Source organism: Patella vulgata, chromosome 3 (assembly GCF_932274485.2).
Source record: "Patella vulgata chromosome 3, xgPatVulg1.2, whole genome shotgun sequence".
NCBI classification, from domain to species: Eukaryota; Metazoa; Mollusca; class Gastropoda; family Patellidae; genus Patella; species Patella vulgata.
The window spans coordinates 67,586,807-67,600,439 of NC_065881.2; the positions used below are offsets into that span (position 1 = coordinate 67,586,807).

At 33.6% G+C, this 13,633-nt stretch overlaps 1 protein-coding gene and 1 long non-coding RNA gene across 6 annotated transcripts; one reads left to right on the forward strand and one right to left on the reverse strand.

Annotated features, from left to right (window-relative positions):
• Positions 1–525: 525 nt before the first annotated feature.
• On the forward strand, positions 526–5,641 carry LOC126815517 (uncharacterized). The gene is made up of 3 exons (XR_007677960.1): positions 526–639; positions 1,330–1,471; positions 4,795–5,641. It is a non-coding gene; the product is annotated as an uncharacterized LOC126815517 (long non-coding RNA).
• On the reverse strand, positions 5,528–13,434 carry LOC126815516 (uncharacterized). 5 transcript variants are annotated; one of them, XM_050541202.2, is made up of 2 exons: positions 13,239–13,434; positions 5,528–7,643 (listed from the first exon to the last, which is right to left on the reverse strand). In XM_050541202.2, exon 2 carries the CDS (start codon positions 7,618–7,620, stop codon positions 6,451–6,453), a length of 1,170 nt encoding a protein of 389 aa, XP_050397159.1. In that variant the 5' UTR covers positions 7,621–7,643; positions 13,239–13,434; the 3' UTR covers positions 5,528–6,450. The 5 variants fall into 5 exon arrangements, with proteins under 5 accessions (XP_050397159.1, XP_050397158.1, XP_050397160.1 ...); XM_050541201.2 differs by lacking the exon at positions 13,239–13,434 and adding an exon at positions 8,943–11,010; XM_050541203.2 differs by lacking the exon at positions 13,239–13,434 and adding an exon at positions 8,796–8,898.
• Positions 13,435–13,633: the final 199 nt, after the last annotated feature.

A 13,633-nucleotide genomic window follows, 5' to 3' on the forward strand; every position in this document is an offset into this window, starting at 1 on the left:
TTTTTCTTTTAGAAGAACCGGCAGATAAGCCAATATTTCAGATAAATAAAACAAAATAGTGGGCATAAAATTAATGTCCGTCACCATTGGAGTATTTTGAATGCAGGATGAAATTTATTTATGTCTAAAATGTCGAAGTCTATGGTTGTAAGTTATGAATCTTGAGGGTGGCTAACAGAATGGATAGACATTATTGTCGCAACTTGAATGCCACAAACTGCCACCCTATAAACCCCACATTAATTGCTCAAAATAAGATATACCCTGCCACTTTAAAGAAGTATTTGTTGTTAAGATAAAGTGACGTATTTGTAACCTATAGTAAAGGTATTTGTTTGCATGGAATATTTCCAAATACACCTTCCATGCCATCTGATATCTTTATAGGCTCCGCTTGTCCTATATTGTGACGTCATATAGCTTTCAATTTTGTTCTTTATGAACCCCCGACACACCTTTTTAAATGAATAAATATATAATTGGCATTTATAGTTATTGTATATATTTGTTCATACTTGAAATCAACACACGTGTAAATATAGACTTTACTTATCTTATTTATATAGGATGTAGCTAGGATTTGGTGTATTATATAAACGGACACCACGAAAGCCACGAATATCTACGCTGTCTTGGTTGGTGAGTGTTTTAAGAGTCCCAATAATCTGTCTCCTGGCAATGTAAACTGTTCCGGGTAGATATCATGGAAAATTCAATTTTATGGCGACAATGTCACTGCTATGACGTTATGATTTTCCTGTCTAAAGACATAATATACTGGCCAATATATTAAAGTAAGTGCAGGTTTGTTTTACAACGAGCCGTGGTGGCTCAGTTAGTAAGATGCTTACTCTGGTTCACTCCCGATGTTGGCCGAGAAAATTCCTTGTGATCTTCCGGCGTGGCTTACCGTTGTCGGTGTTGCAGGACAAGGACGAGTTCGGATGTTGCGCAAAACCGAGGTCTCGTGTACACATTGGCGTACACGTAATAGAATCACTGACATTTGGAATTCGAAGTAAGAAGAGTAGGTCGTAGCGTCACTGTCCGGGCAAAATTTCACTCATAGAACAATGTATGCTGTATGTCCGTCTACATTTGTACAGTCGGTACATACCCAATTTCATTTTATTTCTTTTTTTGAAATAAATCAACAAAATATTGTGCCAATTTGTGGCGATAAAATTGGCATTAGTCTGTGCGGCAATATCAAAAGAGTTGTCTCCCATGGATTACTGTTCAAAGACTTAACCTTAGAATACATTATATTTAGTTATTGGTCGTGAAATTTTACAAGTATGGTTTACAGTTAGTAGTAACATTTTGCAGATTTGGCCAAGAGATGTTATTTACTACTCGAGAATTGTATACGTATTATACTAGAACCCTCGACATTTCCACCATCTTCGAGGCGTGGTACAGATAAACCACAAATAAACTACAAAACAACGAAACGATAAAACGAGACAAGGTAAATTTACGTTTGACCCTTCGACTGGGCAGTGATTTTTTACTTCCTAAAATTTCGGTGGATAATTAAATGTCAAATTAAATTTTATGAATAATCAAGTCTGTAAAGCCCCAGCATTTCTGAATAAATGTTAGAGAGAAACAAACAATTGTACTCTTATTAAAAACACATTGGTCCAAAAATCATTCGGATAGATTAATTCTTATATAAGTTAGAGAGTTTAAAAGTTTACATTTGTTTCTATTGATTTCACGCAGCCGTCAGTATATGTCTTAGACAAATATAGGAATAAGAAATCTGATAACTTTTTTCGTGCAACCAATCCAATGTTTCATGAATGTTTTTTTAATACTCCGATGAGCATTTAGCATCAGTTTTTAAATTAAAATATATACAATATTGTTCAGTTTTTAGATATATGTGAAAGATCTGTCTTGTGCCATTTAAATATTAAAATGCATTACTACTCAATCCTTCACATATAGCTCAAGCTATAATCAGCATGCTTTGGGTGGGTTTTTTTTTGTTTTTTTTTGGTCTTGTAAATGTTAAATAAATGCTCCTCATGATCTCTGGGAACATGTTTAAACATCTATAGCTTTTTTCAATTTCAAGACTGTTTGTCCTTCCAGTGTTTTAACATTCAAATTCGTGGTGATTTTTGATAAAGTGTGTTCAGGGATCACGTTTGTGACCATGTCTTTTTATATCTTGTATTCATATAACAATGTTTTGGCTAAATGATGAAATACTAGAAACAAGGGGAAGTAGCATGCATGTATTTGATGCAAGTAGTAGCGATAATTTACATTTCTTATTTATTTATTTTTTAAGTGGAAAATTTTGTAACTTTAGACCTGCATAGATAGATAAATATGGAAAGCAATAATAAACCCTTGCACATGTTTACCAATGGTTTAAGAACCTAAACAGAAAATCTTTTAAATTTGTTTAATATCGTGTGACAATTTCATATATGTTTGTACAATTTGTATAGAAGTTATTGTTATTGTTTTATCAACAGAATTGATTACACAAAGATGCGGCAGATTCTATATAAAAACAGATTACTTTTACTTGTCGAAACATTCCAACTGATTTCACTTCTAGCTATATATGGAGTTTGTTAATTTGAATCTTTAAAATTCATTTGGCTGCAGAAGAAACTTGCTTATATTTACCAAAGCGTATTTTACCACTGTTTCCAGTTTTCCCATACTTCGTGGAGACGGAAATATTTTAACAAAATCCACAAAGACATTCTTACCGATAAGTGTTGGTTTCTGTTTAAAAGCTTACAACAATTATGTGTTGCTAACCGCGAAAAATGTCTAAAACTTACTATTCAACAATACTCTCTGCCAAGTTCTCTCTAGGACACCTGATAATACTTTATATTTGTCCATTTGGGGTGGCCACGTAGCTGACGATTTGTATGAGTTCAACCCATATGCTGGCGTTTGCAAACAAATTTGAAGAAACTTCGACAAAACTAGTTCCAGCAAACCCCGCATTACCATTCTTTAATACCATTTTGTTATGTCCCTAAATGAAAATGGCAGTTCACCTATATATATTAATTGAAATAATACGTCAAACTATAATAGCCTATTTCATCAATTCCGGTATAAATGCCCAAATATGTTTTTCTTCAGAGTTTCTAATAAATATGTAGTCTTTGCTGAATAAAGAAAAGTAAAACGGTGATATGTATAAATGAGTGTTCACTCAAGTTGGACATCGAGGTGGTTGTGATGGCTTATTTAGTGTGCTGGAGTTTCGCGCTTCGAGCTCTAACTGGCCGGTCACCTCTGGCTTACGGTCGTGGTTTCGATCCCTGGTGTGAGCGTATGTGGGTTTAGTCCGGGTACTCCGATTTCCTCCCACAGGAAAGACCCATGCATAATAAATTAAGACAATTTGACTGCGATATCACTCTCGGTGGAAGCGGACGTTAAACACTTATAGAAGAAGAAGTTGCACATCACATGAGGAGAAAAAACACAAAGTGTGTCCAAAATTTCCTTTATATTTGGGAGCATGGTGATGCATACATGAAAAAATTGTCGAACATAAAAAAATAGATATACATTGTCTGTCAATTTTGCAGCACCCCTGAGAACACTCCCGCCCCCCCCCCCCTCGTTGCTCCGAGCTATTTAAGGCCCTGTACATGAGTATCAGATATAAGATCTGAGTGAAATTCATTTTGATGCTCGACTTTAATTGCGAATTCTCAATTTTTCTTTGATGTTTTTTTTTTAAAAAAATCCATATGGGTTGTACTGATAGAATCTATTCGGTAACAAAAACTAAGGAAAACACACGATGGCGTACTGCGGCTAATTATACGATATCCATTAATTATACAATTAATCAACGTATCATTAGTATAATAGTCGTATTAAAGAATGTGGTATTTCGTGCATGTCAATAGTACAGGAAAATATTTCTATGAGGGCTATTGGTTTAAGTTAACCGGTAACCATTATAATAAGTTTCCTTGTTGGCATCAGACATATGGACTAGATGTTCAAGACTTACTGTTGACTTGGTGTATACATGTATTTGGATTAAATATTTAGACTTGACGACATGGCAAATTTATTTTCCCCATTGTTGATTTAATCGAGAGATTGTCACTTTAAAACAAAAGTCGCTAGAATTTATAATCGTGTACCTGTGATCAATAATTATACATAGAGCCAGGGAAACAGAACAAGTCTCAATGTTCACAAGTTAGTTTATAGGTTACCCGAAAAAATGAACACTTTAGGAAATTTACAACGATACTTTAGTGACAAAGTAAATACAAAGCCATTTATGTACTTTTAAGTCATGCAGTGTATAGGTGAAAATATATTGTTCCCTAGCCCTTTAGATGCATCTTGTTGTTAGACTCACCTTTTTTAACAAAGAAATAGAATTATTGCTGGAATTACAATGCAATTAAATCAATATAGGATAGGATCTCGGTAGTCATTTCTTTTTAAATCGGTCTAGCAGAATATCTGGTCGCAACCTTATCTCAATAGTTCTTTTTCTTTTAAATCTGTCTATTAGAATATCTGGCCGCAACCTTATCTTGGTAGGTTTTTTTTCTTTTAAATCTGTCTAGTAGAATATCTGCCGCAACCTTATCTCGGTAGGTTTTTTTTCTTTTTAAATCGGTCTAGTAGAATATCCGGCCGTAACCTGTCACCTAATCACATTATTCCGAGATCAGGAAACTTTCAGTTGTTACTTATTGGTAAAGAGAAATTTTCAAAATCTGACCAAATTACGGGGTAAGAGACTTTCCTGATATATGCTTCTGATTTCAGATCTCTCGAACTGTGTAGTCTTAAACAAGAAGAAATCAAGATGGGGGAAAGGAGATTATGGTGTTGTTCAACCGTGACGTTTTAGAAGCAGCATGTAGGACTAGAAGATAAGGTGGAAGAATGCATATCATGCTCTGTTTGCTCAAGATAGTTTACAGTCTTCGTAATAGGTCTATTTTTATGACTAACGTTGCCACCTGCAGCATTCTGATGACACTATCCTTTTATTACAGGAATAAACCTCTATGATATATCTTCTTTGATATAGGTGAAAGAATGCATGTCATACTTATTTTTTTTTTATTAAGATAGTCAAAAGTCTTCACAATGGGTCTATTTTTATGACAAACGGTGCCACATTGCAGCATTCTGACACTATTCTATTATTACAGGAATAAACCTCTATGATTTAGGTCCAAATATGTTATTGAATTTGCAATTGGTTTATCTGGTGTGTTATTTCTAATATTAGCGAGGCAGACTTTATACGATTAGTAATAAAGCAAGCCCTACAAGATCAAATTCCGCGTAAGCGGAAGTCGATTGGTTAACGTATATTAGTTTCGTTTATTCTTTATATATCAAGTGTCAACACTGACCAAGGTGTACTTGTATATATCTAAACATTTGTATACAAGCATATCGAAACTTTTAGTTTTCATCCAAATCATAGTTCTCCTGTCTTTCTTACTATGACAACTGTATATTTACATTTTATATTCTTTGTGGATTTTTAAAAATATTTATTCAACATACATAATATTTTACATAGGATTATATGTCATGCAATGAAGGTCGATAGGTCACCGTGAAAGTCAATAAAATAAAAAGGAAGCTTATTTATATACACTGATGACAATCCTTTGATGAAATAATCCAATTTAACGATAACATACTATTATATAGGGAGCAGTAGTTCACGGGTTCTTTCGGTTACCTAACAGTTATTATTCATTCATGTAATAATAATCTTTACCTATAACGGGTCGGTTTTCCAAAGTTTCTAATCCAACGAGTCTAATAAAACCTCTTTCACTATACTAATTCATCCATATAATTCCATAAACTTCTTTGTTAAAAAAAAATCCCAGGCTAAACTTGTTGCTTTTTGGCCGTAGCATTGTAATACGTTTAGGCCAACGTTTGTTTTAGATTATTACGACTAAAGCTAACACAGCATGCACTACAGGTTCCTTTGATTCCACTAACGAAAGTAATACTCAGAAAGATGTAGAACAAAGTGGGCTAGTAATGCAAGTCTCATCCACACACAATGTCTTAAGAACTGTCTATTATTCCACGTCGACGATAAGATGGAGAATCTTTCTATCTTTTCAAAATGGCCTGGTTCATTACATTGGACGAAAACCGAGGTCCTTACATGTACTCTTTGAAGGGCATATAAAAGAACCGTTGACAGTTGGAATTCGACTGGCAGTGGACGGAAAAGTCGCTGTCCGATCAAAACTTCCATCTCTAGCACACAACATGGAGAATGCCCGTCTTCATTACCCGAGTTGGTGCAGAAAAATAGGACGTTAAACCCAATTTCACAATTTATCACAAGGTGGTTTCGCGACGACCCTTCACTATAGAACCGATAACACAAGCTTTGAACGACTAAAAAATCATAGACGATAAGTAGTTTACAGTTGTTCAACCATTCCTGTCCACGTGAAAAACCGTATCAAAGAGTTCAGCATATCGACCTTCCTTTGTCTGAACATCGTCCACAGAATCCAGCCATCTCATGATACGAGTGGCTTTATCACGATTACAGAAGTTCCTTGTACACATCCCCATTGTTCCAATTCTCTCGGGAAGAATCTGTTTGAATTTATGCTTGACTTTCATCGGATATTCGCAAGATTGTGATGGAAAGGAAGTCACAGACACATCATCGCTAGGCAAAGCATACCGACACACAACGAACTTTTGCCCCGATGGGTTTTGGAGAATTTTGGGGGAATAGACGGACATCACAGTTTGTGGTCGAATAGGTTTTGCCGCACGTAGTTTCACGTCGCCAGGGTAGCACCGTACATCCGATCGTGAAGAATAGTAATAGTCATTTCTAGGTGTCGTCTGTTTTTGTGAATGTCGTAACGGTGATTTGAAAACTGTGCGACTCGATTTGCTTCCAGACCGCGTTGAATTTTGGGAGCTACGGGATACATTAGTTGTAGATGAGTTCTCAAAATCACTGTATGATATGGAATGGCGTTCAATGTCATAGTGTTGTCTTTTTATTGCCAGCAGATCACTGTCACTAGAGGTGGCTCGAGGGGATGGTTTTCTACACACCGGTTGTTTAGGTTTCACAGTTAACTGATGTGGAGGGTAATACTGAAACTTACTTGTTGTTACGTCATGCAGTTCTCTAACGTTTTCGAGTTGTTCGTGAAATTTCACTCTTTTCCCAGGCTTTTTTTCTGTGGTTTTCTCACACTTTTTAGTGAGAATTCCACGAAGTCCGGACGAATTGCTAGACGAGTTACTAGATGAAATTTCAGAGTTAGTATCTGAGCCCTCTGAATTCCCGATGCTTGTTTTGTTACACTTTCTGAAATCTATTGTTTCTGTGTTGCACGAAATGACCGGAAGTGCTTTCTTGTCATCTTCTGTAAGAATTCTGGGATGCTTCGAAACTCTCTTACATCTTATTCTACCATTATATGGGGAGCGGTAGAATGTGCCCATATTAGGAATGATTATTTCATCGTCACCAGTAATAACAGCTTTTGGGCCATATCTGTAAACTGTACTTTCATTGGTGCGTAAGCTTTTAAGGTTTGGTAGTTGTATTGGAGTCGTCACCTTCAACATGGTGCCGTTAATTCCTAGCTAACCTGAAATGATTATTTCTTTTGTAAATTTGATCATTTCGTGAGTGGAAATTGCAAAGAAATTCGATAAGGTATCTTTTAATAATTCGTGCATTCCACTTTTGAAAAAAAAAATTGTAATTAACTTTTTTTAAAGACAATGATATATGGCCTGTCTCTGCGCTATTATTTGATCTATATAGTGAAATTGAAGTGTCAAAAGACAAAGAGTTATATTTCAATTTAAAAAGAATATATATATGTAAATAATCCAACATCTGATATCATATCCTGCTCACAAATAGGTTGATAAGATTAGTAAAACATTAGAAATTTAAATTATTTAAACAAGATTTATCGAGATACTATGTTTACTAAAATAATCCAACGACTTTCCTTTCCATGGTTATAATTTTACCTACCTTAAAGTGAACTGAATTTAAAGAACATGTGTATGTTTCAACGTAAAGGTAAGTACGCGTAAATTCATTAAAGTTATATAGCAACTAGTGCATTTTGAAACAGGTCCAGACAAACATCTGTGATATTCAATACATTGTTTATATATCTGTGTAGATCAGATTCTCTGTTTGGATATTTTATTATCCTTAGGGGTTTTAATTTCCTGTAAACGTTAACCTACACTACCAGATTAAACGTGCCTTTTAACTCAATCCTTTTTCAGATGCGTTAAGCAATTTTCCTTGAAATTAAAAACAAATCCTTTCATGTCACTCATATGGGATGGTGAAATTTCAGAAGTGTATTGCTTGAAATCGCTGAGTCTTCGTTGTCACGAATCGACACTTTCTACAAAGAGTTTCTCGGAAATATAGTAAAAATACAAATAAAATTTAACTTACCTTAAATAAGGATATATTATATCAATCAAATTCGCAGTTAAATCCATTTAAATTTAACAGTTGTTACCTGAAAGCTTACCTCGGTAATAGGAGAGAGAGCCCTTGTACTCCCAGCTACGTATCATCGTGATATAAGTATAATCTTTCATACTGCACGCATTGCATGTAGTAAATTATACTTATATCGCTATAAAGCTTTTATATCAATAACTAAATAAAGTACAAAATTATTACTTAACATTATATGTATAGCTATGTAAAATAAGACATTATAAATACAATACAGTATAACCTTTATATTATATCTACAAACCTTCAAAACGTATATTCAAATACTAGCTAAATGTGTATTTTCGTCACATTTTAACCAAATACATTGATGTATTGTATATAAGATCACGTCTAAACAGAATGATTATCAACAGAGTACATCGTTAAGAACTATAATAAATATACTGACCAATAATATAACAAGTAATAAATCTGTTACGAGTCGTTGGTTTGTTATAGCCTATTATAGATTGGATTAGGACCCAAGTGAGGAATGTTTATAACATTATGTAAATAATTTACGTATATCAGGCAACCAAAAAAACAATCTTTTTATAATTTTTTTTTGAGAAGGAACGTCATAAACATGTGATCTTTAAACAAAACTAATTTTTAATCAGCACATGATTACGAATCTAAGGATGACTGTTTTCTATAATGGTCTATATAAAGACGTGTCCAAGACGATGAAATCTCACCTCGATTGCGTACAAAGCCGAAAACAATTCATAGTTTTATAAAGAATAAATGTTTTCATTGACGCAAGACTCCTGCCACGATGTTTCTTCTTTGGGAAAAAGCGACAATAAAATCTAAGAAGTTGAATGAATCAGACTAACATTAGATAATGAGAAACATTGCCCCCTATTGTATACAAAACGAATTAAAGAATTAACCGAAAACATCTATTAATTAATTTTATACAGACAAGACATTACCAGATTTAAACAAAACAAATATTTTAAAAATTAGGATCTATTGATAGAGGGAAAGAAAGGATATTTGGATAAAGAAGGAATAAAATGTCTTACGGATCAATTTTTATTTCCTTTAAGAGCTTAAAAAGGGTAAATAGATTGTTTGAGTTTTATATGTGGTCTTGCCAAATCTCTTCATTGGTCTGATGTATAGAGAATAAGGTAATATTGATCCCCCGACCCCTTTACGTGAGAAACAACCGGTTATTCAATTGATATTGGCGACATAATAAGTCCCACTATCTCATCAACAAATCTCACTGGGTTTTTTGTAGAAATGTTTAACCCTTTACCATCTCACGGTGCATGCCAATTATATAAAGGGATACATTTGAAGCGTTGGCTCAGCGAGGATTAGACGATCACCTTGGTTGAATGAAGCCAAAAACATGAAAACAAACGATCCAAAACACGCGGAATTCCTCTATTCTAATTATTGCCAGAATTTGACGAGACACACGGATATGGATTAAATGGAGTTGTTTAATGAATTAAGGTATTTAAGCTGATGAGAAGAAATGGCCAACACGCGAACCAATTCTCGATGAAGTCATTTTTTTCACCAGACAAATATTTTATTAAGTATGAAATTAAATCTTTAGAACAGTATCGTCATATTTATTTCTTTTTAATTTTCTTTAATTTGGGTATATAATACCCAAATTTTTCATTTTAAGAGTGCCATTCCTCAATATCTGGGATTCTACAGGACGATACAAATTAAATTTAGACTTTCAATTAAAATACCCTTCACTGAAATGGGAATATAGATATTAACGTTTAGAATAATTTTTCCTATTCCATGAAATCGCGAATTTGTATCTGATCCTTCATCTCTATAACGTGACAAACATTGCAGTTTGGTTTTTTCTAAGCTTCGGTCCGCCTTTAGAATGGATGCCCACATTTTAATCATCATTAGATCTTTTACACAAAATAAAAGACATGACATTAAGTGTAATGTGAACTCTGCACTCCGATGATTCTGTTAAAAAAATAATAATAATTTTGACTTCATGACCATGGCCCTAGACCAAATTCATAGACCCCCAAAAGGTCATATATATGTTTAATGGAGGGCGGGGGATGACGACGACGAAGAGCAAAGGGCATAAAAAAGTGAGGTTTGGCAAATTTCAAATGTCTTTACATAATGTATAAACAATGTGAAGTACAAGAGCCCCGAACATGATATTTTTATCCATGCAGTTTTCTATGCTAAAAATAGATCAAAAAGACAAAAATAAGTATGCATGCCAGCCACAGCCCAGTAATGTCCCTTAACGTACGAAATTAATTCGTCTTTGAGTTTCTGCCAATTAGTTGATCTATGAGTTTTTGCCAAACAACAATTGATTACTGTATTCAAAATTTGACCAAATGTAGAGCAAAGACTGACATTCATGGGAATAATCATTTTCTTAACGAAGCTTCTTTTGTGATGTTTTAAGGAGAAAGAAAAAGAAAAACAACAACAAAAAGTTTCAGATAATTACAGATGAATTAATGCAAACTTTTCAGTGACGACAAACATCTAGTAAAAATATCCTTTTTATTTGGGAAGAGACGTCAAATTCTTCTTTTACTTACGTTAATTTTAATTTATAACTTTTCTTGTCAGAACGTAAAAACGAACTTAAAAATACCATCTTAAGGAACTCCGTGATGAAATCACATCCCGCAGGACTTTCAATGACGGGGATATACTATTAGTTACCTCATACTTCTCACTTACCCGAATTAATTTAAATTCTAAAAAATAAAGTACTACTCTAATAAACACTAAAGCCACAACATTAATATATATATAGAAAAAACCTTTAAGCGCTTGTTTTATTGCCAAAAGGAAAAGATTTAACATGCGTATTTAAATCTATAATTCTTCAACTGAATTCAAAAGAGCAATTTTTAAAAAAAAATTAACACAAAACTTTGAACATAGCCTTACGATAATAAAATCGTATAATTAAATTTATCTAATATCGAAAGCATCGCACATTCAAAGCAAAGGCTTTAAAGGTAAAACATTCAGTCAACTTACGTGGGTCTTAAACTGAAAATAATTCTAACTACCTTTCTCTAACCAAACAATAACTTAGTTAGTGATCGGTTTTTATCATAAAACAATAACTTAGTGATCAGCTTTATATCATTAAATAATAACTCGATAATCACTTTTATCATTAAACAATAACTCAGTGATCGGTTTGATCATCAAACAATAACTTGATAATCACGTTTATTATTAATCAATAATTCGGTGATCAGTTTTATCATTAAACAATTATAATTCGATAATCAGTTATATCATTAAACATAAACTCGGTTATCAGTTTTATCATTAAACAATAACTAAGTGATCAGTTTTATCATTAAACAATTACTACATTACTGATAAGTTTCATCATTAAACAATAACTCATTGATCAGTTTTATCATTAAACCATATTTCGATAATCGGTTTTATCATTTTAAATATCAATTCGAATTGTTGTACCACGAGCAGACAAGCCGTTATATTGTATATATATACGCTCTACTGTGAAATTCTAAGCTCTTCTTCAATCCAAACCTTTCATTGTTGGATTTAGAATATACGATGTAATCATAACTTTTTTATAATAATCAACATATTGCTTTGGAAAATTACATTGTTTCAGCTTAGTTAAAACTATAAATTGAACGCTGTAGAGAGCATGCTATCTTCATCTTGTGTTGGCCGATAGCGTTCCTCTGGATTTTGCAGTCTGCTTTCGCCTTTTCAGTCGTAGTGACGTGGGACCTGGTGAGGAAAAGTTTCTAGTCTTCCGGAAAACCAGAGGTTCGCCATTGTAAGCGTTGACGGACACGTAAAAGAACACTTTACAATTGGAATTAGATGAAGAGAAGGTGGACAATATACCTCATAGTACACTGACACATGTCCGTTTTCATGATTTAAAGTGTCAACATGAAATTGTCATTTTATCATTTATATGATGTAGGAAAACACCACAACAAAATTGATAATCAGAAATAATAATTCTAATTTTACCGAACATACAAAGCTTGTGATTATAGCCCAACCTTATATAGGCTACTATCACCGTAGTCGTCCTAATAAAACATGCATCAGAACCATTCATAGCATAAACATCTTATAATAGGTTCGTCTTACCAACATGTCTTAAATAAAATACCAGTACTTACACTAACATGGATACAACATCAATTTTCCCGCCACCTTCCAGCCATTACATATTACTACATATAGGTACTACATTAATATAACTCACCATTATTAACCTGCAGCATGTCCACTATTTTCGGAAACACTCAAAGATGTGTTCCTCGCGTGAAATTTTAAACGCATTTGTAATGATTTACTTATAACGCTCAAGCCCATGCACATTTAAAGCAAATGCAATTCATATCAAATTAACATGTTCATACCAAAAATCACACAGAAAAATTTAAAATGTGTAAATGCTCAATTCAATTTTGAGCTTAACTGATATGCCATGCTGAGAAAATGTTCAAACCCTTCTAAATTAGCTCAAAACGAAACATATCTATAATAAAAACATGCTTCCAGAATGAAACAAGACATAACAAGTGCTGAACAAAAACTATTAAAATTTCCGTCTTCCAACAGGCTCAAGATTAAAAAAAAATGTACATTGGACGTGAAAACTATTAACAGAACGAAGAAACAAAGTTTACAAATAAATTTAAATTAGACGACTTACCACTCAAATAATTATTATTCTTAGCTATTGTTACTGTAACGCCAATCTCTTTAACTTTAGGCTAGCACCATAACGACATTTCTCGGTTGACCAAAGTTTTAAAAGGGCTTAGTTCAGAGTTCGGCACGTTTTAGACAACCCTCTACCTTGTCCTATTAGCTGGATATCGTCCCAACTATTGGAAACTGTTACGCTGTCACGACCAGTTAAGATTAACCAATCTTCACGAAGCTACAATATTGTCATGCGCACCAGAATGTGGCATATTTATAACGGTTTCTGGTGCTTTTGTGTACAAATAACTGCAACAAGTAAATTTTCAATCTAAGACAGTTGTTAACACAAATAAACTTGAAACAAACAATGAAGCGAAGAATTGTCAACTTTTGTTTGTT

Coding starts and splice junctions, on each gene's coding strand:
- LOC126815516 (XM_050541202.2), bottom strand. CDS start 7,620: ATGTTGAAGGTGACGACTCCAATACAACTACCAAACCTTAAAAGCTTA.